The following is a 27,245-nucleotide window of genomic DNA, read 5'->3' as shown; positions in this document are numbered from 1 at the left end:
CCTAAGTTTGCAGACTACACCAGTGTGATAATGTGAACTGAACTTCTTTGGTGCCCTTGATCAGTGGTTGCTTGGTACATATGGTGCTGACACCAACAATCTGTGCAGCAATGTTCTATTGATCTCAGGAGAGCCCTGAATCTTATTACCAAACATCTGAAATGTTGTTCCTTCATAAATGAAGCTTTTAGTTTTATGCACACGAGGCGCAGAATGCGAGCAGCTGTTCAGCGTAACATTTTATTTGAGGTCAGTGAGTTTACAAATAGCAGTTTTAAACACTATAAAAACACAAAGTGCTTTCACCGCAGTTATAAATTATAAATGATTATACAATTAGGTGCAGAATCAGGCTGAGATTTGCATTATTTATGCTTATATACACAGTTTACAAATAGATCATCTTGGTAATTACAGGGCCCTCAATAAATTCCCATAGTCACTAAAAAAAAATGTTAAAAAAACTTTACACATTTTTCCTTGTACAATATTTATACTGTTTCCTCGTTACTTAACAGTCTACCTAGTAGCTAAGAACATATATTAGAACCAGCCTACAATCAGGACCATAACTGGTTTAATGAACTTTATGATTGTCACAAAATACATTATAAATGTAAAACTTGTGAACCCGAAGCTGTTCAGTGTCGCTCCATTCACATGAAAACTACTCCAAAGTAGTAATGGTCATTAGTGACTAATAGTTCATACAACAGAAAAAAATACAAACTCCATACAGTAAACATTTTGCATCCATAACATGGTGAAAAATAAACACACTACAACAATTCTGGATTGTTTGAAACCTCTCTTTGCAATCAAGTTACCTGAAAAATAATGAAAGTCATGGGAAACTATTCCTATGTAATGGATCTTCACGGGGTAATAGTTTTAAATGTGGCTTTGGCATGGGTGGTGGGAATAACTTTTGTTGCATAGTACACACCAATCAAATTTCAGCCAATTGAGTCCATCCTGGACAAACGTTACCCAAGATTTCCCATGAACAGGCACTGCACTTCAAAGTAATTCATTCATTCAGTGTGAAATTGTGCTTCACAACATGGTAACAAATTAGGAATTGTGTCTAAATGTCCAGTTTTCACATACCAATTTCTGTTGACCATCGAAACCTGCATTTTGTTCTTCACCAAAGCAGCTATGGATGCTATTCCACATCGGAACAATCCATGCTTCTCTAACTGAATGGAAGATTTATGAATTGAGATGACTACCTGTAAAACTTTAAATAATTAAAAAGCAGAGGCCATTATGGGAAGCGAAGGAAGTAGTTACGGTTTCTACAAACATATATATTTAAACTGAAAGATGAATATTTAGCTTTGAGCATTATAGTAAAATGTGAATGGTACACTCACGAGAAAAAATTAGCATAGCAACATTCTTTGATGTACTGAAGGCTACAGCAATGAAAGTAATCATTGTAGTCGAGCGTTTAAAACTTTGGTGCACTATCTCCAAGCTGATCTGTAAATTGTGCATAGCTTGCGGCAGTGCTTTCAATAAATAAACATCAGCAGCAAATAGCTAAGCATTTTAGAAGTTGTACAAAACAAGCTCATTTTACTTCAAGGAATTATTTTCAGAAATCTATCAACAACATATGAATAATTAATTAGTTGAGGGCGTGATTATCACTCGCACTGAAAGTTTATCTCAATAAAGTACCTGAATGTTAACTGATCAAAGATGCAAAGAAACTCAGGAGGAGTGTTGTAACAACTATACATGTCAATGGAGCTTCAGTCTGTAATGAATAGGTGATTCAACACAAAAGAATGACACCAATTCCAATTGCTTCTTAATTATAGTCAGAAGTAAACAGCACAGGAAAAGATCCTTTGGCCCATCACATCTGCGCTGGTCAAAGACAAGCCATTTAATCCTATCTTCCTGTACTTTGGTCTCGTGTGCCTTAGCATCGCAAGTGCTCATCTAAATGCTTCTTAAACGTTATGAGGGTCTCTGCCTCCACCACCTTTTCAGGCAGTGAGTTCCAGATTCCCACCACCCTTTTGGTGAAAAATGTTTTTCCTCACCTCCCCGCTAAACTTCTGCCCCTTTCCTTAAAAAATATTAAATATAAACATATTAAGATGATACTTTGTACAAAATGGCATAATGTTATCACCTCTCTTACTTTCCCTGCATTTCTTAACAAGTGGCACAGTGGTTAGCACTGCCGCCGCAGCGCCAGGGACCCATGTTCAATTCCCAGCTTGGATCCCCGTCTGTGTGGAGTTTGCACATTCTCCCCGTGTCTGAGTGGGTTTCCTTCTGGTGCTCCAGCTTCCTCCCACAGTCTGAAAGATGTGTGGGTTTGGAGGATTGGCCATACTAAATTGGCCCTTACCTAGGGTAAATGCATGGGGTTATGGGGATAGGGCCTGGGTGAGATTGTGGTCAGTGCACACTCAATGGGCTGAATCGCCTCCTTCTGCACTGTAGGGATTCTATGATTCTAACTCATTTTTGTTCATGCTTGCTTTGATGTGATTAGCTTAGATTCCCTGTGACTTCTCAATCATACAATTCCTACTGTGCAGAAGAAAGCCACTCAGCCCACTGAGTTCCCACTGACTCTCTGAAGGAGCATCTCACCCAGGTCCACTCCACTGTTCCATCCGCACACATACACTATGGCCAATCCACCAACCCTACATATCCTTGCACACTAAAAGGCAACTTAGCAGGTCTTATCCCTTAACCTACATATCTCGTGATTCTAAGGGGCAATTTAGCACAGCCAATCCGCCTAACATGCGGACTGTGGCTATTTCAGTGGGGTGAATCAAGTCTTAATAGCTCTACATCACTCAGGTCTGCAGTCTTAGCAAATAATCAAAGCTCACCAGATTGAGCGTCAGGCGGCTGTACCTTCTGCAGTTTAATATTGAAAGTGGATACAAGACAAGAATTGGGGCAACTTACACTCCCTGAGGTGCTCTCCAATCTTATCTTCACACAACTTAGGAAACAAATCCTCAAGCCAAATATTCTGCTGCACTGCTGATACAACCCAATTTAATTTCTGGTTGCATTACTGAGCTCTGCATTGATAGTTTGAGTGAGAAAAGTAATTTTGAGCCCAGCCATGTGAACAGAGCAATACAATTCGCCAGAGGCACAAAATATTGCATTTGCACAATTTCCAAAGCTACAAAGTTTTAGCTGAAAACCTAGCTTTCATGATAAGTGGGTATTTTAATGTCATCCCATTATGTAAGCTTGCTTACTAAATCAGTAGGAACAAATTGTTTCTAAGAGAAAAAAATACCGCTTTGAGTATTAGTGAAATAAACAGGTTTATCTTTGACAATCTCTGCCTTGAACACACTCAATGATGGAGCCAACACAGCCCTCTGGGATACAGAATTCCAAATATTCACCACACACAAGTGAAGAAATTCCTTATCATCTCAGTCCTAAATAGCCTACAATATTCTGAGACTGGGTCCCCTGGTTCCAACCCCCAACCCCAGCCAGAGGGAACATCCTTCCTGCAAGACTTTTGTACACTTCAATGCATCACCTCTAATTCTTCTAAAGTCTAGAGACAGTAAGAAGTCTCATAACACCAGGTTAAAGTCCAACAGGTTTATTTGGAATCATCTTTTGGAACACTGCTCCTTCATCAGGTGAGTCACCTGATCAAGGAGCTGCCCTCCGAAAGCCTGTGATATCAAATAAACCTGTTGGACTTTAACCTGGTGTTGAGAGACTTCTTACTGTGCCCACCCCAGTCCAACACCGGCATCTCCACATCATGGTTCAAACTCTAGAGAACACAGGCTCAGTCTCCACAATCATTCATCCTAGGACAATCCCAACATCCTAGGGATTAATTTGATGAACGTCTGTTCCACTTCTGTTGACTTGCCATAACATTAAAAAACAAATGATGAAGGAATTTGTGCGCTGAAGGGGGCAGGAGCTACCAGACCAGCCACCTGTTATACAGCGCGTCTGATACTTAGCTTCACACCCTGCAGTGGAATAGATATCTAATGGCCAGCGGATCTGATGCTATCCATTCTGTGCCATTGCCCGAGACGAATTCCCATCCCGATGCCTTTATAAAGCCCATTGTCAGATCAAAAATCTCACCTAAATTTCAGAAGGCCAAGTGATTTTAAGGAAGGAAGCATTTTTTAAAATGGATTAGCATTTAAATGAGAATCAATTAAGAATGCCTGAGATATCTATTTATAGGTAATTACAAAATATTTTGTGGCATCGATTCAAACTATCCCCCAGTGTGATTTCCTGAAGTATTCTATAGAACCATAGAAACCCCACAGTGCAGAAGGGGCCATTCAGCCCATCAGGTTTGCACCGACTGCAATCCCACCAACATATTTACCCTGCTAATCTACCTGACACTAGGGTCAATTTAGCAAGGTCAATTAACCTAATCCGCACATCTCTGGAGCGCATCTGTGCATGTCTAGCAGTAATATGTTATAGCCCTTGCTGGCCCACATCAGGTACTGATTTCTACACCAGTCAGGTGGCCATTGCTGCCCATAAACAGACCACTTCATGTCAAGTTGCTAACTTAGTTCAAGTTAAACCTTGCAATGTTTTTCAGGATTGAAAGCAACATCGAGAGATTCATACCAGGTTAAACTGTTGTACACCTCGTACACCATTGGGCCACTATAAATAGTCATTGAATCATAGAATCCCTACAGTGTAGAAAGAGGCCATTCAGCCATTCAGTCTGCACTGATCACAATCCCACCCAGGCCCTATCCTCATAGTCATGGTACAGGTATTACAGTAATTGCTAAGTATACTTTATTAGATCAATAGAGCCATTTTATTAGATCAAATGGGCCTGTCATTGGTTAAAAATATTTTAAAAGCTTCAGTCCCATTTTCTTTGTCTAAAAACATCACAGCAAAACTGGAGATGAGAAGTCCATATGTACTCTTAAAGCTGGACTCTGTGCATTTACAATCATAGAATCTTGACAGCGCAGGAGGAGGCCATTTGGCCCATTGAATCTGCACCAACAATAATCCCACCCAGGCCCTATCCACATAACCCCACGTGTTTACCCGGCTAGTCCCACTGACATTAAGGGGCAATTTAGCCTGGTCAATCCACTTAACCCGCACATCTTTGGAATGGTTAGGGCTCAATGGTGACTGGAGCAATTCAGCTAATGGTTCACATTAGACTAGCTCAAGTGATAACTACGGATAGCGAAATGCATCATCTGGCATTTGTAACAACTTACTAATCTAGGCAAACACAGTTTGATTTGTGGCATGCAGCATTGCAATAATCAATCATACCTGCCAGATTGATGCATTGTGTGCGCCTGCCTCTGGCTGCTGGAGAGTTTTATTCAATGGACCATAATGGGAGAAAATCACTTTTAACACAAGACAGAGCTTATTGACTGTGCATATATTATTTTCACATAGCATATGGTGGTGCTTTATATTAAAATGTAAACAGAAGAAACTGGAGATACCTTTCAGAATGGGACTGCTGGATACCAGATAAGCTGTGTGTTTGGTTAGAAAATCTGGTCTGATGGTGAGAAGGCACGGCGTTTGGTCCTGATACTTTTAAATAAGAATAAATTTTCCAGTTGTCTCATACCATTACCCAGTTCCATGACTGCTGAAGTCAAAAACTCCTTTCCTGAAGAACGGTGTAAACTCACACAGAGTGTGCTTTGAAAGCGTAAAATCCTTGTTGTGTGGGTTTATTGGTGAAGTCGGACACTTTAGCATCAACGTGAGGAAGTTCCTGAGGTATCTCTGCAGGAGAAGCAGAATAAACAGGCTGAGTGTTCCATCTGTTCAAAAAAACACTCAGCAAGTAGTTAGAGAGAAACCATTCCCCTGGCAGGAGGGCCAGTAACCAAAGGACACACATTTAAGGCAACTAGCAAAGGGAGCAGAGGGTACAATGACGAGATTTCTGCTTACACAGTGAGTGATCTGTAATGCAATATCCAAAAAGGGGGCTGGGTGCTGGGGTGAAGCACATTCACTGACCACCTTCAAAAGGCAGTTGGATATATACCACGAGTGGGAAACATTTACATGGCTCTGGTCAAAAGGCAGAGGAACTGGACTAATTAGCAAAGGCATGATGAGCCCAAAGACTGCCTTCTGTGTCTATTATTTTAACAGTGGATTGAGTTAATGGATCATTTCTAACATAGGGGCATAGGAACAAGGAGGTGGCCAGTTAACTCCTGGAGTCTATGCCACTGATGTTCAATTAGATCACGGTTAATAGGAAATAGGAGCAGGAGGCAGCTAGTCGCCCTTTGAACCTGCTCCACCATTTAACTAGATCACAGTTGATCATCTACCTCAACATTTTCCTGCAAAATCCTTAAATATCTTTAATATCTAGAAATATGAACTAGTGCTGCAACAATAATCTCTGCCTCAATGTCAAAACGAAGGAGACTGTCATTGACTTCAGGAAGCATGAAGGAGAACATGCCCCTGTTTACATCAACAGGGACGAAACAGAAAGGGTCGAGAGCTTTAAATTTTTAGATGTCCAGATCACCAACAACCTGTCCTGGCCTCTCCATGCCTTTTGGCACTATAATTAAGAAAGCCCACCAACACCTCTACTTTCTCAGAAGACTAAAGAAATTTAGCACGTCAGCTACAACTCCCACCAACGTTCACAGATGCATCTTAGAAAGCATTCTTTCTGGTAGTATGACTGCTTAGTATGGCTCCTGCTCTGCCTAAGACTGCAAAAAACTACAAAAGGTCATGAATGTAGCCCAATCCATCATGCAAACCAACTTCCCATCCACTGACTGTCTAAACTTCCCGCTGCCTCGGCAAAGCAGCCAGCATAATAACGCACCCCAGACAGCCTCTCTTTCACCTTCTTCCGTCAGGAAAAAGATACAAAAATTTGAGTCACATAACAACCGATTCAAGAACAGCTTCTTCCCTGCTACTGTCAGATTTTTGAATGGACTTACCTTGCATTAAGTTGATCTTTCTCTACACTCTAGCTATGACTGTAACACTACATTCTGCACTCTCTCATTTTATTCTCTATGAACAGTATGTTTTGTCTGTATAACACACAAGAAACAATACTTTCCACTATGTTAATACATGACAGTAATAAATCAACTCATATCTCTTGAATAAATCTCAATGACTGAGCCAACACAGCCCTCTAGCGTAGAGAATTCCAAACATTCACCCCACTGTTGAGTGAAGAAATTCCTTTTCATCTCATTCCTACATAGCCAATACTATTGAGACTGGGTCTCCTGATTCCAACCCCGCCCCAGCCAGGGGGAACATCTTTCCTGTATCTGTCCGATTGAGCCCTGTAAGACTTTTGTATGCTTCAATGGATCTCATTCTTCTAAACTCTAGTGAATATAGGCTCAGTCTCCACAATTTCTCTTCATAAGGCAATCCCAATATTCCAGGGATCAGTTTGGTGAACCATTGTTGCACTCCCTCTGTGGCAAGTATATCCTTTCTTGGGTCAGACGACTAAAACTGTACACGATACTCTAGGTGGGGTCTCACCAAGTCTCTACACAATTGCAACAAAACTCCCTCACTCCTGTATTCAAATCCTCTTGTAATAAAGGCCAACATACCAAGTGCCTTTCTAATTGTTTGCTGAACCTGCATGTCAACTTTCAATGACACATGAATAAGAACACCAAGGTCTCTTTGGACATCAACACTTCCAAATCTCTTACCATTTAAGAAATGCTTTGAATTTCAGTTTCTCCTATCAAAGTGGATAACTTTACAATTTTTCACATTGTATTCCATCGGCCAATTTCGTGCCCATTGATTATGGGCTTTTAAAATAAAAACCACTATTAACGTTCTCTGTCACTTATCTGTTCAATTACCAAGTTAGTTCACCTACTGCTGCACCCTCAGGCATTCCTTTGTTACCTCTGGCCTTGACCATTCCAACCTGCTCCTGACTGATTTCCCATTTTATTACCCTCCATACACTTGAGCCCATCCAAAACCCTGCCACTGCCATCCTAGCCATCAGACTTTTGAATGGACCTACCTCATATTAAGTAGATCTGTCCCTACACCCTCTTTATGACTATAACACCACATTCTGCACCCTTTCTTTTTCTTCTGTGGAACTTTTTGCCGCAGAAGGCTGTGGAGGCCAGGTCATCCAGTGTCTTTAAGATAGAGACAGATAGGCTCTTGATTAATAAAGGGATCACAAGTTATGGGCAACGGCAGGAGAATGGAGATGAAAAAAATATCAGCCATGGTTGAATGGCGTAGTAGGCTCAATGAGCTGAGTGGCCTAATTCTGTTCCTATATCTTAGGGTCTTTTCTATGCAAGGTATGCTTTGTCTGAATAGCGCACAAGAAATACTTTTCATTGCATATTAATACATGACAATAATAAATCAAATAACTTGCACCAAATTGCACTCATCTGTCACCTCTGTGCTCTCTGACCGAGGCACAGATTACTGATACTACATTCGATGTTCACTTAAAGCATGTGCTATAACCTTTCAGTTTAGGAAGGAAATGTATCAATTGTTGACTATTGCAATAAAGGCAAAGTGAGACAGTTGTTTAGCTTTACATTTGAATAAAAATGCAATAATACCTCTAAGTGTGATCGTCTCTCAGCAATCACTCTTTCATCCCGGTTTCCAAACAACTTCTTTGGAGGGAATTCCAGGCCACCGATCTGGCGAAAGCAAGCAAATTTATCAGTCTCATTTGCCAAAAATGAAAAAAGCATTTCAAGCTCTTACTGAGTAAACAACTGCAGGAAGTGTGTGTGTCAGTAGGATACAAGTAGGATATTATCACCTTTTCACTCAGGCACGCTTGTTTAAGTATCCTGAAGAAGACAGATAAGCTGAATACAGATCATAAAACATCTGATTTTATCTATTGTACCTAGAAGATAAATAACTGAGTGCTCCAGTATTTCCAATACAGGAGAATAAAAGAACTAAATCTCAGGACATTTTCAGAGCAATGCCATCAGGAAAATCAAAATCAAGTACAACAGAATCCAAACTTTTTAACTAAATACAAGTTTCTATTCAGTTTTTAGTGATAGAAGAGCACTATGTTCTAGTTTTCTATTTCCTTACTGGCAGAAGAATTAAACAGCAATATAAATTTGATGGGCCAGATAGCAAAACATCATCACAAAATATGTGTAGCAACTGTACATCCGAACATACGTAATAGGAGAAGTGGGCCATTTGGCCCCTCAAGCCTGCTCTGCCATTCAATATTATTTTTTATTCATTCGTGGGACAAGGGTGTCGCTGGCTGGCCAGCATTTATTGCCCATCCCCCGTTGCCTGACAGCAGTTGAGAGTCAACCACATTGCGGTGGCTCTGGAGTCACATGTAGACCAGATCAAGTAAAGATGACAGATTTCCTTCCCTAAAGGACGCTAATAAATCAGTAAGTAGTCTCACAACACCAGGTTAAAGTCCAACAGGTTAATTTGGTAGCTCGAGCTCTTGGAGCGCCGCACCTTCCTCAGATGAGTGCAGAGTTGGGTTCACAAACACGGCATATATAGGCAAAGACACAACTGCCTTACCTCTTCACTCACCTGATGAAGGAGCAGTGCTCCGAAAGCTCATGATTCCAAATAAACCTGGTGTTGAGAGACTACTTACTGTGCCCACCCCTGTCCAACGCCGGCAGTCCACATCATGCGAACCACATGGGTTTTTCCACAATCGACAATGGTTTCAAGGTCACCAATAGATTCCTAATTCCAGATTTTTTTTATTTTTACTGAATTCAAATTCCACCATCTGCCATGGCAGGATTTGAACCCGGGTTCCCAGATATTCTGGATTAATACCTTTAGGCCACTGGCTCCCTCATAATTACGATCATGGCTGATGTTTGTTTCAAATTCCACATTCCCATCTTCTCTGGGTAGTCTGTGATTCTCTGCCTTGGCAATATTTCGTGACTCTGATTCCACTGCCATCTGAGGCAGAGTGTTCCAAAGTCGCACAACCCCAAATTCTCCTCATCTCTGTCCTAGAAGGGTGACCCCTAATTTTAAAGCAGTGCCCCTTAATTCTGGACTCATCCATAAGAGGAAACATCTTAGACCTTTCAGGATCTTACACACTTCAACCAAGTCAGCCTCTCACTCCTCTAAACTCCAGTGGAAACAAGCCCAGTCTGTCTAACTTTTCCTCGTATGGCAACGTGCTCACTCCAAGCATCAATCTAGTGAACCGCTGCTGAACCATCCCCAATACATTTACATCCTTCCTTAAATGACTGTCAGCTTCAAAATATCCAAAGGGGTAGGATGATTCAAGATATCTTACAACACCATCCAGATCATCCTAAGGCCATTTGATTATATTAATGAGCTACTGCAAAGCTAAGTGCCAATGTTAAGTTTATCAGCCTTGAATCTATACACACACCAATAAACCTCATTTAGGGCAGTACCCAGTGGCAAGACATTACAAATGTCACAATCCCCGAAGCACCTGACAAATGTAAAAAAAATTCAAATGTACATTTAATAGCAGAAAAGTATGAAATGGCAAGATTTCACATGTTAAGATTTTACTGTAACAAATGACTAAAAGCACTGTTGACTAAGCACCATTGTCTTTTAGTGGCTGACTTATATTTTAAATGATAGATTGGAATATTCCCCTTTTCAATTTATCATGCTCTCCACTGAATTGCACTTATAAGCAACAGTCCACAGTCACTCAGGCTTTCGATGGGTTTGTATTTCTCCATTGTACTTCAAGTGGCCATTTCCAGACACTTTTTTAAATTCAGAGAATTTCTAAAAACCACTATCAGCAATGAGCTCGTCCTGATGATTCTCTCCTCTGGCCACACCAGGACGACTCTATGGAAATCCTCAGATAGCAGCAGGGACAGTTCATCCAACGAGACCATATCCCTCCCATATCTGGTTGTGGTAATTTGCAAAGCAAAGCGGTCCTCTCTCTTTGTTGGCCAAAGAAAACTGCTGTCTGTGATACGCACTGATAGTAGGGAAACCTGCAACTGAACCTCAAACATAGCTTCCTCTGCACTCTTCTCCATGTCAATGTGAAATATTGGCAGCCAGGTGGAAATGCTGATTTAGTTATTTTTGACACCAACTCTCATCCCAGAAGTAAAGGGACAATTTACAGCACAACTCGATACTTTCAATGTCTTTGAAACTGTTGGGATTCAGGATCTACCCATTGTGAAGTCAGACTAACCTTACACTAATTGCCCTGGTAACACAATCTGGGCCTCCCTTTGATCAGCCTAGGTTTGTTGTCAAGCAGGTTTCAGAGTAAGTCACGAGACCCGTAAGGGCGGAACATGGCACAATGGTTCGCACTGCTGCTGCACAGTGCCAGGAACCTGGGCTCAATTCCCAACTTGGGTCACTGTTTGTGTGAAGTTTGCACGTTCTCCCTGTGTCTGCGTAGATTTCCTCCAGGTGCTCCGGTTTCCTCCGCAGTCCAAAGATGTGTAGGTTAGGTGGCTCGGTCGTGCTAAATTGCTCCTTATTGTCAAAAGGACTAGCTAGGGTAAATGCACGGGGTTGTGGAGATAGGGCCTGGGTGGGATTGTAGTCGGTGCAGACTTGATAGGCCAAATGGCCTCCTTCCACAGTGCAAGGATTCTATGACCCCTTCCATCTTCTTTAACAACACAGCTCCAAAGCATAATTTTATAAACCTCATAACTGCAATGCAAACAATTAATGTCACCTTTCTATCAGGACTAAAGTCCATTTTGGCTCCCACGTATGAGAACATGAGTTCATCACAAGAATGCAATGTTGATTAAGGCTTAGTTTAATTCTATATTTCTTGTGGCGGCTGGGTGAGTCTTTGATTTCAAACTGTCTGAACCAAAAATATGAGGCTTAATAAATAGGTGATGGCACAAAAAACAAGTAGAGGCGTTTCTCTTGTTTTCTAGATCCTGAAAGGATCTGGGACAATTAGGAGCGCTGTTAGCTCATCATTTGAATTATTATTGTCACACATATTAGTACACAGTGAAAAGTATTGTTTCTTGTGTGCTACACAAACAAAGCATACCATTCATAGAGAAGGAAAGAGAGTGCAGAACGTAGTGTTACAGTCATAGCTAGGGTGTAGAGAAAGATCAACTTAATGCGAGGTAGGTCCATTCAAGATCCTGATAGCAGCAGGGAAGAAGCTGTTCTTGAGTCAGTTGTTCCGTGACCTCAGACTTTTGTACCTTTTTCCCGACGGAAGAAAGTGAAAGAGAGAATATCTGGGGTGCGTGGGGTCCTTAATTATGCTGGCTGCTTTTCTGAGGCAACGGGAAGTGTAGACAGAGTCAACAGATGGGAGGCTAATTTGTGTCATGGTTTGTAAGAATGGAATAAAGAGGAATTCGGGAAGGGGTGAATTGCGTAGGTCCCATCTATGGAAATAACTGGGGTATTCTCAAAACTTTGTATATGTTTGACCATACTCTGGACAAATCATAGGAAAGGAAAAAAAAGACAAATATTTTGATTTGATTTATTATTGTCACATGTATTAGTGTACAGTGAAAAGGATTGTTTCTTGCAAGCTGTAAAGACAAATATAGCTAAGGATTCTGAGAAATAGTTAAGTATTTTGCCCACATTTGCTGTACGCATATATGACAGTTATTCTTGGTGTATTTTTTCAAATTCTACACGTTGTGAGCTTGCCGAATCACTACTTTTAGGGGCTGGATACCTATTTTATCCTTGTAAAGAAAGTCCACAGAATGTGAGAAATCAATGCAGAGAATCCTCAAACGATTATTCCTACCAAAGTGGACCACCTCACACTTGCCAACTGGCAAATGGAATTTAATGTTGGCAAGTGCGAGGTGGTCCACTTTGGTAGGAATAATGGTAGGAAGGACTATTACGTGGCGAAAAACTGCAGCAGGCGATGGTGCAGAGGGACCTCGGGGTCCTTGTGCATGAGTCGCAAAAACCCAGCCTGCAGGTGCAGCAGGTGGTCAGGAAGGCGAATGGGATGCTGGCCTTCATAGCGAGGGGGATTGAATATAAAAATAGGGAGGTCTTGCTGTGGCTGTATAGGGCATTGGTGAGGCCGCAGGTGGAGTACTGTGTGCAGTTTTGGTCGCCGTACTTACGCAAGGATATTTTGGCCTTGGAGGGAGTGCAGAGGAGGTTTACTAGGCTGATGCTGGAGTTGAGGGGGTTGAGCTATGAGGAGAGGCTGAATAAACTGGGCTTGTACTCATTAGAGTTTAGAAGAATGAAGGGAGATCTCATTGAGACATATAAGATGATGAATGGGATGGATAGGATAGAGGTGGAGAGACTCTTCCCGCTCAGAAAGGACAGTAGGACTAGGGGGCACAGCCTCAAGATAAAGGGGGGGCAGTTTATAACGGAGTTGAGGAGGAACTTCTTCACTCAAAAGGTGGTGAGTCTCTGGAATTCTCTGCCCGTTGAGATGGTGGAGGCTGCCTCGCTAAATATTTTTAAGATGTGGGTTGATGGGTTTTTGATAAGCGAGGGGATTAAGGGTTATGGGGAGAGGGTGGGAATGTGGAACTGAGCCATGACAGATCAGCCATGATTTTCTTGGGTGGCGGGGCAGGCTCGAAGGGCTAGATGGCCTGCTCCTGCTCCTATTTCTTATGACAAAGGCTAGAGATACAAGTAAAACCATTGAGAAAGAAATACACTATATTGTTTTTCCAATGCTATACATGATACATTGTGCCACTTTGATCATTATTGCTCGCACTGTTGGTAAAAGTCAGATACTTACCAAAGGGATGAAAGTAGGGGGGAGAAAAGACAAACAGTTTGAGTCATGCTGATTCCACTCAGTCACCACAATAGAATATGATGTGTTTGTCCCTTGGTTCCTAAAGAATGATACATTGCAGTTGACGAGTTGTCTCCAGCTGTTGTACACACCTCACGTCACAAGGTCACAGTAACTCCATACAAGCATTACTAAATAGATTGTACAATTGCTGGCATTGTACAAAGGATGACTGTGGATTCTCCCGTCACCTTGACAGATGTGCGTTCAGCAAAAAAGGTTTAGCCCAGGTTGACAGCGACTCGGGAGTGACATTAGGGCTGAGTCTCGATTTTCATTACTAGTTGCAACTACTATACCTGAAGTCAGTGTTGGAGGGATGGATGGAGGCATTTGCTTGGCAATATACTCGCTTGTCCTGAAGGCATTTGGCTCTGTTCTTTTCAAATGTCGAGATCAGTGATGACAAAAGACTTCTCCATGTAGGTGCGTCTAAGGTTGTTTATCCCCATGTATTGGGAATCCAACTTGCAAGCTCAGAGGTTGGCTTTCAGATTATCTTTATATCCAAGTCTGGGATGTCTGGTGGTGTGACTTTCCATGCTGTGCTGGCTGCAGAGACTGCCTTTGATATGTATAATCCTCCACACGAACCAGTGAAGCTAAGCTCTCAACGTCAGGTATGTAAGAACCAAGACAGGAGGAGACTGCCTGGTCCACGAAGTCTGATCTACGCAATGATGCACAGACCATCATAACTAAACACTTCTTCCCTACGCACCCTGCACCTAGTAAAATGTTTTGCATTCCCTGCGCTGTACAATCACTGCTTAGATACTTGACAAAGTTAAACAAGCTGCATACATTATAGGTCAACTACATCATTTCTCAACACATCTCATTTTCTGATTAGCATGTTGATTGAAGAGCGTTCTTTCATTGCGATAAGACTATAGTTACAATGATGTCTTCATTGACAGACTTAACTTGCTACTCATATTTGCAAATTACTATTCTTGCTTTATGATAACGATAATTGAATAGACTAGAATGCTGGAATTTAATTTTTCTGAACCATTAGAACAATTCCTGTGGTATTACCATGAATCATGTGGAGACTACAACATGTTGTTGATGCAATCCTTTTCTGTTAAAGTCACTGGTTCCAGTCACTGTGGAAATCCAGGTAATGATAGATGTTTGCAAGTTGATATCAGTTAGAAGACAGTAAGCATTGTCTTCATTTTAGGTTGGAGCTTATTAGAATCCAGGGTCCAGTGTTCAATTTTCATCCTCAAAATGGCTTTCTGGAACTGTAGTAAAACGCAACATCGGTGACATGACACCCAGCGCAGGATTTCATTCTGCCCAGTGCAACAGAAAAGATGGCGGTCAGGCCTAGTTAGTTGCAACATGCATGTCAAGCTGGCGGCAACTGGAAAAGCTCCAACGATTAAGTCAGGGACAGGGAAAGGGATTGTAGCAGGATGTCAATTAGGCTTCATTATTTACCAAGTATCTCTGAGCCACCATAATTTACTGGAGACTCAGGGATCAAGGGCAAGTGACAACTTTCCCAGGCCTCCATAGGCCATCCAGTGAACACTGCTGGGTTTGCCTCTGGCCTTTGTTGAGGGACGAGAGAGGGTCTCTTTCAAAACCATTTAGTGCCTGATTTAGGGAACTCCGTATTGGGGAGGGGGTGGCTGCTGAAAGCCACCAACATCCCATTGTGTCAGCCCGCTTTCCCCACCCTCCTCCTACAACTGCTCTCAATGGTCCCCAAACAATTCCCACTCACCTGAGTTCAAGGATCCAATAACAATCCCTGCTGAAGGCCCTAGGGCATGGTTAGTGGTCAGTAGCAACCATCATTCTGGAGGTGCTGGCCCCTGGCGAGCAGCTCTGGAGGCAGGGGAAGATGGGGAGGTAAAGGGATGTGTGAGTGTGTTTGGATTTCCATCCTAAAACCTGGTGGATACTTAATGACCCCTTCCCCCCTTAGAAGCAAATTGGATTTTCCATCACTTCTCCAGATTGTCCCCTCTGGATTAAATGCATTGGTTGATCAAATTTAGATAGTGGCAACAGACAGCATCAACATTGTTCCGCTACTCCACCTCTACTTCCTAATAATGCCTTCTACTTCCTAATAATGCGCTCCTTCTTATTATCTTAACTGTGCATTGCTTCCCAGGTGCAGAGAAGTGGCTGGCTCGCTGCTGAGCTTCATTGCTTGTCAGAATGGACAGTGCTTTCCACAAAATTTGCACACAAGACTCCAACCATACATTGAGCCTGTCTGCTGCTGCATTTGACGTTGTAAGCACAGCCTGTGCAGAGTGGGCCTGGAGCACTCCACACCCAATACTCTGAGGACCTGGCACCCTAATGCATAACTGGTGCCATCAATGTATGATCTGCCCCATGGATTATATTGAATAACAGAGCGTCTTGGTAACAGCTCACAAATTTAAGGCAGCCAAAACATAATGTAGGGCCTGACAGCTCTGATCCCTGTTTTATTTATAGATAGTTAAATCAGGCAGTGTAAAGGATGATAAATTTCCCTGGGAACACAAGCTATGAGCACTGAACATTCTCTGTGTCCATGTTAGAGATAAGGCTCCTGCACCAGCTCAGCGAGTTTATCTAAATCATGAAAATGCCAGGTTCAATCTCGGACTGTGCACTGGCTGATTTCCACTGGGGCAGCTGAAGAAGAGATAGAACGCTCCTCAGTTTCTGTGGGCACAGACGAAGTCAAACCAGCCAAACTTTTCAATCCTAATTGGTACCCAGTGTGAGCGAGTGAGGGGTGGGTGGGGAGTGAGAGAGACAGTGAAAGAGAGAGCAAGAATAAATGGGATGAAAGAATCAGGATCAGCCAGACAACTAACTGCACGGTTGAACAACTTGTTATTAAGGTTCACATGAGAATAGCAGCCACTTGACAAAGTATCACAGGATACTTACTGACTGGTTTTGAAATCTAATCTGTGTAATGTCACATATGGCTTTCCATAGTCATGCGACTATGCCATGAGGTGTTCTTTCTCTCTGGAGGCAGTCACCTCAAGGCAGATCAACAAAGACCTCTCAGCGCAAAGGTAAATGAAGCAATTCTACAAGAAAATGCTCACATCAAAGTGGAGCTGGAAGATTTGAAGTGCCAAATTTAAGCTGAGCATATACCTTTGAACATGCACAATAAACTGAAATCTTCAATGAACCAAGCTGTGCGAGATCTGAACAAGGTGACACAAAGCTACGAGGAGGAAATAATGACCCTCAATTTCATAGTTAGCAACTCAAAGCAGGAATTGTAATAAACAGCTCAACTCAACGTACTGTCAGGGAAAAGAGTAGGCAGAAGAGGCACGCAAAGTTGTTGCAACCTTGAAAGACTTCACACTACCATCAATCCTAGACCTCCATGAGCCCCCTGCAACCACAGTGGAACAACAATAGCCACCAAGGCAACAAGAGCCATGGGAACTCTCTGGACAAGGAACACCACCCAGACAAACAACCAATGTCAAACTGCACCCGTTCCATTAAAAGAAATGTGCAATTTAGAGACTATAGATGGAATTTTCCCATCCTGCCCACCATGGGAATTGTAGGAGGCAGGACACAGACCATGCAAAGGTCTGTTGACCTCGGGCAGGATTTTCCATCCTTGGGGTGAGCACGACCAGAAAATTCCATCCTGTGTCGTGCAACGCAAGTGCAGTGACTGACTCGTAAAACAAACAGGTGGTAATGCATGAAAATAATGGATCTATAGTGGGTAACTTGGGTAACTCACAGCCACACAGGATCATTTAATCAAATGTCTTCTGTTCGCTGGGGGGAGGGGTGGGGCAGTGGTGTTTGTATATTTTGTTTGATATGAAAAGGAAGATGTTTGAGTTTTGAAATGTAAAATGTTTGATGCCACATCTGTCTTTCCATAGTTAAGTGACTATGCCATGAAAATGTCTCCTTTGAGGCAGGCATCTGAAGACAGTTCAATAAAGAGCTCTCACTGGGAAGGCACTGATCAATCTATGCAATCTTCAAATACAGGAATATTCTTTAGCAAGGAGGAAAAAATAATGAAGTGAAAAAAATGTAGCCCCGATTTAAAATAATGGAAAATAAGCAGAATAATTTACTGAATGCTTTATTAAAAGCAGAAATTACTAGTGTAGGCATACGGGGCAACCATTCTGCACTACACCTCGCTGTGAAAACTCTTATACTCTGTCAATTTATGGCCAGTAAGGGTGCAAAGAATTGTTACCACTGTGAAATAGAAAGAGTAACAACTGATTGAATAAATGGAACTTTTGATTGTAAAATCATGTCACGTTCCAGAGATGTTTGTCGGGCGGCTGACACTACTAAGTTAATTGCTATCGTGGCTCACTGAACATGAAGCCTTCAACACAATTACATTCCTGTTGCTCAGGGAGATTGGACACCGGCCATTTTTGACCTTATATGTGGCAGGCTCCAGCTACATTCTTTAGCTTCATATGGTTAATCTCTGCAGTACAATGTGTCAGTTTCAACCACGTGATTGCATCTTGGTCAAGTTAATAGCTCAATAAGCTCGTCCACCAACCACTGATGCACCTTTGCATTTTATACAGTACAGCTCTACTTCAAAAACAATTACTCTCAATTTTTAATAAATATATATGCAGCAATAATAAATTCTTGCTCTTATCTGGAAGCAGATATTGTTTATAATTTCTTCTTGGGTATAAAAGGAACACCTTTGGCTGTTTTAAAAAAGGGACTTTTCAAACAAATAGTCTTGAGGTGGAAGATTGAACAGACTAAAATCAAACTCAGTTTACATTTTATTGCAATTGTCGTTCAAGAGGTGCAGCAAACATCTGGGTGAAGGGGGAAGTCCAAACATCTGCTGACCAACTTTATGTTAACAGTAAGATAAAAGCACAAAACTGTGTATATGCTGGAATCTGATACAAAAACAGAAAACGCTGGAAAATCTCAGCAGGTCTGACAGCATCTGTGGAGACAGAACACGGCCAACGTGCAAACTACACACAGTCACCCAAGCTGGGAATTGAACACAGGTCCCTGGCCCTGCTATTTTTTTTTCCCCAGAAGTGAAACAACCAACCTTGGTCTCTGGGACACTCTTGCCTGCTGTATGCCATTGGCTGCCCATGACTTAATTGCTTGCTGGACCAGCTGTCTGCCTGCCAGCCCACAAGCCTGGATAGTGTTGAATATTGCTGCCCTATTGCTCACTGCTGCACCATCGTAGCCAGAAGGAGAAGTGTCCGTCACACTCTCTTAGGAAGTCCTGAGGAGGTAAGGATGACTTGCTTCCACGCTAAAAATGGGTTCTCAGGTGAATCCAATGTATGAACTAGTCTACGCATGCCTCTCGCTGTCAACGCTTTGAGTTTCACCCATAGAATAGAATCCCTACAGTGCACAAGGCAGCCATTCAACCCATTGAGTCTGCACCGACCACAATCCCATCCAGATCCCAAACCCATATTCCACATATTTATCCTGTTAATTCCCCAATCCATCTAACCTGCACGTCTTTGGTGTGGGAGGAAACCACAGAACCCAAGCAGATACAGGGACATGTGCAAACTCCACACAGACAGTTTCCTGAAGCTGGAACTGAACCCGGGTCTCTAGTGTTGAGAGACAGCAGTGCTAACCACTGTGCCACCCCATCCTAAAGGGAGCAAAGTGTTCAGCTCCCTCCTGGATGCCTTTCCTCCAGTTCTGGAGGTCTTGGGCCAGGGATCCCAGGTGTCAGTAGGGATGTTGCACTTTTCCAAGGAGGCTTTAAGGGTGTCCCTGAAGTGTTTTGTCTACCCTCCAGGGGCTCACTTGCTACGTTGAAACTTCGGGCAATGTTTGTTTTGGGCATCTCATGTCAGGCATGCGGACAATGTGGTCTGTCCGACAAGCAAATGGATAAACAATCTGTTATTGCTATACCTTCTTGTCACTGATTAGCCTCATGATGCTTATTTAACTTCCCCAGAATAGCCCCAATATTTATAATACTTATTGAACAAATTTCCTAGATACAACCATAATGTCAAATTAATTTTGTTGACAAATGCCAAGCTGTTTAAAATTGATGTATGAGGCTCTTTTCATTTGTAATTCTGCATTTATAAAGTTCATTTTGTCAAATGTCTCCCCAACCTATTTAATTAAATTTAACGCCACCATTTAGCAATTAGCTTCCGTTAATCTATTTGATGTCAGAGTGCAAATTAATCATCCTTTTTAATTTATTCATTTTTTTCAATTCTAACACTGTCCCATCGTCAGCTTTCGCCTCTCCCCAACTATCTGCTCGTTTATTACAAACATGCCTTGTTGACTTCTTTTTACCATTTAGGACATTGTTTTCCATCTTCTCTGACCTCTTCCTCAACTCATTTTAGTCATCTTTATAATATCCTTTCCCTCTCTATGTCCTATCCTTCCGTAGTATTGAAAATCCTTTTAAGTACTTGCGTCACAGGTTCCAATGACATGGCTGCTTCTGTGAGTCTCCAACCCTACGCTGAGACCCTCCATCAGCCTCTCACTCCCCTAGAGTTCTAACCCTCCCTCTCGACCCATCACTGGACTCTATTGCCCCTTCATTTATTCCTGAATTGTTCTTCCTCACTCTACCGGCCGCTACCATGCACCAGGATACTTTTTTTTATTCATTCAGGGGATGTAGGCTTTATTGGCTGGGTCAGTGTTTGTTGCCCATCCCTAATAGAATGGAATGGCTTGCTAGGCCAATTCCGAGGGCATTTTAAGAGTCAAACACAGTCTGATTAGACAGATTTCCTGGTTAGTTAGATTTCACATTAGTGAACCAGATGGATTTTTTACGACAATAGTTTCATGGCCCTCAGTAGACTTTTAATTCCAGATTTTTAAAATTTAATTCAAGTTTCACCATCTGCATAGTGGGATTTGAACCTCGGCCTTCAGAGCATTATCCTGGATTTCTGGATTACAGGTCCAGTGACAATACCGTTGCAGCACTAGCTTTTCTAACCTACTCCTACCCTCTCCTTGCCCCTTATCTTTAGTCTTACCTCAGCTGTTACCTGATGCTTTCTACTCCCTAATCTTCCTCGGGTTGAAGATTGCATGTGGTCTTAGCTTTTCATAAGAGACTGGCGTGTAGGTTTATGATGAACAGCCTCCTTCTGTGCTGTACTATACTGCAAGAACATTTCTCAAATGGATGAAAAATTTATGTGGTGTCTTCCACCTTTTTCAAAATAAATACTGCTCACATTTTCTAGTTTATTCTTCTATTATGTCCTTGCCAAGGGGCTTCACTTCAAAGAAGAAATGATAGTGAAGCAAGGAACCTTTGATGATTCTAATATCAGAAATAGCATCTTGAACGCCTTTTAAAAAATATCTTCAGGCTCTCCTGATGAACTGTCACTAAGCTTCAGGTTAGAATGGAATCTGAGCAGGGGCACACAATATATATAAATGGAAAAAAGAAGAAAAGTACATCCATAAAACATTACATGTCATGTCCATTTGATGCTCACACTAAGCTCCTGGGTATATATATTTGGCAAGTGTGTGAATAATGCAAATGGCCAAAAGACTTGCTGTAATAAAAACTCTTTTTAAGGTGGAACTTAATTCAAGTTTGCGACCATTAAGTGACCTCGGTTGAAATATTTTTCACTCTAAGGCACAAATTATACTTCCTGGCCAGAATACTGATTTTATACACATGACTATCCTCCACTCACTGCATCTTTCTGCTTTTAATCGAGGTGTTTTGGAGACTTTTAAAAATACACCCTGTAGACTTTTTGCGTGGTTTAAGTAGATTTTGTTTGCTGAACTCCAGTCCACCTCCAACTCACTGACTGACACACCAGTTTCAATAGAGGATTTCATAGAGGATTGGCTGTCAAATAGGAGGCAGAGAGTAGGTGTCAATGGGTGCTATACGGATTAGCAGTTGGTGACTAGTGGAGTGCCCCAGGGATCGGTGCTGGGGCCTCAGCTATTTACCATTTATATAGATGATTTGGAGGAGGGAGCTGAGTGTAGGGTGTCCAAATTTGCTGATGACACAAAGATAAGTGGAAAAGCAAATTGTGCAGAGGGTGTAGAAAGTCTGCAGAGGGATCTAGATAGGCTAAGCAAGTGGGCGAGGACCTGGCAGATGGAATACAATGTTGGCAAGTGTGAGGTTATCCACTTTGGCAGAATAGTAGGAGGGACTATTATTTAAAGGGCGAAAAGCTGCAGCATGCTACGGTGCAGAGGGACCTGGGGGTCCTTGTGCATGAGTCGCAAAAACCCAGCCGACAGGTGCAGCAGGTGATCAGGAAGGCAAATGGGATGCTGGCCTTCATAGCGAGGGGGATTGAATATAACAGTAGGGAGGTCTTGCTACAACTGTACAGGGCACTGGTGAGGCCGCAGCTGGAGTACTGTGTGCAGTTTTGGTCGCCGCAGTTGCGCAAGGATATTTTGGCCTTGGAGGGAGTGCAGAGGAGGTTCACTAGGCTGATACCGGAGTTGAGGGGGCTGAACTATGAAGAGAGGCTGAAGAGACTGGGCTTGTACTTGTTGGAGTTTAGAAGGATGAGGGGGAATCTTATAGAGACGTATAAGATGATGAAGGGGATGGATAGGGTAGAGGTTGAGAGGTTCTTCCCGCTCAGAAAGGACAGCAGGACTAGAGGGCACAGCCTCAAGATAAGGGAGGGGCAGTTTAGAACGGAGTTGAGGAGCAACTTCTTCAAAGGGTGGTGAATCTCTGGAATTCTCTGCCCGTTGAAGTGGTGGAGGCTGCCTCGCTAAATATATTTAAGACACGGGTAGATAGCTTTTTGGTAGGCAAGGGGATTAAGGGTTATGGGGAGAAAGCGGGAAAGTGGAACTGAGCCACTTCAGATCAGCCATGATCTTATTGAATGGCGGGGCAGCTCGAGGGGCTAAATGGCCTACTCCTGCTCCTATTTCTTATGTTCTTATGTTCAATGGACACTCCGGTATTTTAACTATCGTTGCAAAAATTCAACTTTGAAAACTCAACAATTATTTTCAACCATGTAAGGAATCAGGACAACACGGTGACACAGTGGTCAGCGCTGTTGCCTCATAGCACCAGGGACAAGGGTTCTATTCCCAGCTCGGGCCACTGTCCGTGTGGGGTTTGCAAGTTCTCCCCGTGTTTGCATGGGTTCCCTCCGGGTGCCTAGTTTCCTCCCACATTCTAAAGATGTGCAGGTTTGGTAGATTGGCCATGCTAAATTGGCTCTGCTAAACTGCCCCTTAGTTTCAGAGGGAATAGCTAAGGTAAATGCATGGAGCTATGAGGATAGGGCCTGAGTGGGATTGTGGGCAGTGCAAACTCAATGGGCCTAATGGCCCCCTTCTGCACTGTAGGGATTCTATGACTCTATGATCAGGACACTGTCCCTTCAGAAAATTCCATCAGATGACCTTTTATATTCCATCATGTCGAATACTTTGCATTATGTTTGAATTTAGGAAACATTGAGTCCCACAGTCAGCGAAAAGTTTGTAATATCTATTTGTAAATAAGAGAACTCCAAGTCCTCAGGTTGAAACTCTACGAAAATTGGATTTGCTTTCCAGAACAAGAAAAGAACGCACTCTTGGGAGATAATCTGATTAATTCCATAACTAGCTCCACTTCCACACAATCAGTGGTATAACAATGGTGTAGAGACCAGTGGTGGCTGAGACTAAACCTTCAGAATAACCTCAGCACAGTACAGTAGTGCTCGTATCAGTCTCAGCTCTCAAGGCACCAAGGCTTAGTAAAAACCATGCCAACTCTTGAGAGGAAATTGCCTCAAGGTCAGTCTCTCGAGGAATTCTTGGCATATTGGTTCATCTAGCTGCCACTGCAGAAAAAGATAAGCTGCTTTTGAATTGGAATCAGCCCTTCTTTGGAACGAAAGGAGAAAAATGTTACACTGTCCAATTTGAATGAGGATCAGCCCTAGGGTAGAACACAATGTATGGACACATAGACAGTACCAAAATCAATGGTTTTCTTTGAATAGGGTTCAGAAATAACTCCTACTCTTCTTCAATAACACCAGCAAGAACAGCTCTCTAAAATTTAACAAAGTCCTTTGTTAAATAAACTAAAAGATTCCTGACCTTAATTACCATAGAGAACAAAAAGAAACAGGCAGACAATCTCCATACTCAATGAAGTGCACATTCAAATTCATTATAAAATATACATAAAAGTGTTGAGCTACTTAACCAATTGTGAACACTGACAATACCTCCATGCAAATTGTCCTAAAGTCAAATCAAAATGGCAATCATTTTCACAATTCAATTTCAAATGTGGATGGTTCAGCATTGTTATAAAAATTACTCTGCCTACATCACTACATTGAAGGAAACAAGAATTATCACAGAATTGTTACAGCACAGAAGGTGGACATTCAGCCTATTGGGTTTGCACCAGCTCTCTGAATGAACAATGAGCAATGCTCGCCTTGGCTTCTCCCTGTATCCCTGCACATCCTTCCTTTTCAGATCACAGTTCAATTCCCTTTTGAATGCCTCGATTGAACCTGCCTACACCAGTCTCTCAGGCAGCTCATTCGGGATCATCCCAGTGTGTGTGTGTGTATATGTATGTGTGTGTGTGTGTGTGTGTGCGCGCGCGCGTGTGTGTGTATATGTGTGTGTGTGTGTGTGTGTGTATGTATGTGTGTGTGTGTGTGTGTGTATGTATGTGTGTGTGTGTGTATGTGTATGTTTATGTGTGTATGTGTATGTATATGTATATGTATATATATATATGTATGTTGATAGGCCAACTAGAGGTGAGGCTATATTGGATTTGGTGCTGGGAAATGAGCCAGACCAGGTACTAGACTTGGAAGTTGGGGTGCATTTTGGTGATAGTGACCACAATTCGGTTACGTTCACCTTAGTGATGGAAAGGGATAGGCATGAACCTCGGGTCAGTAGTTTTAGCTGGGGGAAGGGTAATTATAAGAACATAAGAACATAAGAAATAGGAGCAGGAGTAGGCCATCTAGCCCTTCGAGCCTGCCCCGCCATTCAATAAGATCATGGCTGATCTGTTGTGGCTCAGTTCCACTTTCCCGCCCTCTCCCCATAACCCTTAATCCCCTCTCTTATCAAGAACCCATCAACCCGCTTCTTAAAAATATTTAGCGAGGCAGCCTCCACCACTTCAACGGGCAAAGAATTCCAGAGATTCACCACCCTTTGAGTGAAGAAGTTCCTCCTCAACTCCGTTCTAAACCGCTCCCCCTTTATCTTGAGGCTGTGCCCCCTAGTCCTACTGTCTTTTTTGAGCGGGAAGAGTCTCTCCACCTCTATCCTATCCATGCCATTCATCATCTTATACGTCTCAATGAGATCTCCCCTCATTCTTCTAAACTCTAGCGAGTACAAGCCTAGTTTATTCAGCCTCTCCTCATAGCTCAACCCCCTCAACTCCGGTATCAGCCTAGTAAACCTCCTCTGCACTCCCTCCAGGGCCAAAATATCCTTGCGCAGGTGCGGCGCCCAAAACTGCACACAGTACTCCACCTGCGGCCTCACCAATGCCCTATACAGCTGCAGCAAGACCTCCCTACTTATGAGGCTATTAGGAGAGAATTAGGAAGCATAGGTTGGACTAGGAGACTACAGGGTCTTGGAACGTCCGAAATGTGGAGTTTTTTCAAGGAGCAGCTACTGCGAGTCCTTGATATGTATGTCCCTGTCAGGCAAGGAGGAATTGGTCGAGCTAGGGAACCGTGGTGCACTAGGAAAGTTGATTCGCTGGTTAAAAAGAAAAAGGAGGCTTATGTCCGGATGAGACTTGAGGGCTCAGGTAGTGCACTAGAAAGCTTTAGATTGGCTAGGAGGGAGTTAAAGAGAGAGTTAAGAAGGGCTAAAAGAGGACATGAGAAGACTTTGGCTGATAGGATTAAGGAGAACCCTAAGGCGTTCTATAGATATGTTAAGAACAAAAGGTTGGTTAGGGCAAGATTAGGGCCAGTTAGAGATAGCAGTGGGAATTCATGTGTGGAACCGGAAGAGATTGGAGAGGCATTGAACCAATATTTCTCTTCGGTGTTCATGCAGGGGGACATAAATGTAGCTGAGGAGAACACTGGGTTACAGGGTTGTAAACTGGACAGTATTGCAGTTGATAGGGAGGATGTGCTAGATATTCTTGAGGGTTTGAAAATAGATAAGTCCCTTGGGCCGGACGGGATTTATCCTAGGATTCTCTGGGAGGCAAGGGAGGCGATTGCAGAGCCTCTGGCTCTGATCTTCAGGTCGTCGTTGGTCACCGGTATAGTGCCAGAAGATTGGAGGTTAGCGAATGTTGTCCCATTGTTTAAGAAGGGGAACAGAGACTTCCCCGGGAATTATAGACCGGTGAGTCTTACTTCTGTTGTGGGCAAGGTTTTAGAAAAAATTATTAGGGATAGGATTTATAGTTATTTGGAGAGTAATGAATTGATTAGAGATAGTCAGCATGGTTTTGTGGAGGGTAGGTCATGCCTTACTAACCTTATTGAGTTTTTTGAGAAAGTGACCAAAGAGGTGGATGGGGGTAAGGCAGTTGACATGGTATATATGGACTTTAGTAAGGCGTTTGATAAGGTTCATCTTGGAAGGCTTCTGCAGAAATTGCAGATGAATGGGATTGAGGGTGATCTAGGAAATTGGATTAGGAATTGGCTGGAGGATAAGAGACAGAGGGTGGTGGCTGATGGTAAGTATTCGACATGGAGCTCAGTTACGAGTGGTGTGCCTCAGGGATCTGTTTTGGGGCCACTGCTGTTTGTAATTTTTATAAATGATCTGGATGAGGGTATAGTTGGATGGATTAGTAAATTTGCTGATGACACCAAAGTCGGAGGTGTGGTAGATAGTGAGGAAGGGTGTCTTAGTCTACAGGGAGACTTGGACAAGTTGCAGAGCTGGGCCGAGAGGTGGAGGATGGAGTTTAATACAGAAAAGTGTGAGGTAATTCACTTTGGCAGGAATAACGGATGTGTAGAGTATAGGGCTAACGGTAGGACTCTGAATAGTGTGGATGAACAGAGGGATCTAGGTGTATGTGATCTGTATAGATCCCTGAAAGTTGGGAATCAAGTAGATAGGGTTGTTAGGAAGGCATACGGTGTCTTGGCGTTTATTGGTAGGGGGACTGAATTTAGGAGCCGCAGCGTCATGTTGCAACTGTACAAAACTCTGGTGCGGCCGCACTTGGAGTATTGTGTACAGTTCTGGTCCCCACATTATAGGAAGGATGTGGAGGCTTTGGAGAGGGTGCAGAGGAGGTTTACCAGGATGTTGCCTGGTATGGAAGGGAGGTCCTATGAGGAGAGACTCAGGGATTTGAGGT

The 27,245-nt window shown here is 42.7% G+C and overlaps 1 protein-coding gene across 3 annotated transcripts in view; it reads right to left on the bottom strand.

Annotated features, from left to right (window-relative positions):
* Positions 1 to 228: 228 nt before the first annotated feature.
* Positions 229 to 27,245, bottom strand: part of kif16ba (kinesin family member 16Ba) — a 152,000-nt gene continuing 124,983 nt past the window's right edge. For all 3 annotated transcript variants that reach the window (XM_080200001.1, XM_080200002.1, XM_080200003.1), the window contains 2 exons: positions 8,649 to 8,732; positions 229 to 5,799 (listed from right to left, as the gene is read on the bottom strand). In XM_080200001.1, coding sequence (XP_080056127.1) covers positions 5,641 to 5,799; positions 8,649 to 8,732 — 243 coding nt within the window. In that variant the 3' untranslated portion in view covers positions 229 to 5,640. The remainder of the gene's footprint in view (positions 5,800 to 8,648; positions 8,733 to 27,245) is intronic.

Source organism: Carcharhinus amblyrhynchos, chromosome 12 (assembly GCF_965287045.1).
Source record: "Carcharhinus amblyrhynchos chromosome 12, sCarAmb.v2.hapA, whole genome shotgun sequence".
Classification (NCBI taxonomy): domain Eukaryota; kingdom Metazoa; phylum Chordata; class Chondrichthyes; order Carcharhiniformes; family Carcharhinidae; genus Carcharhinus; species Carcharhinus amblyrhynchos.
This window is presented reverse-complemented; position numbering and strand designations above follow the sequence as displayed.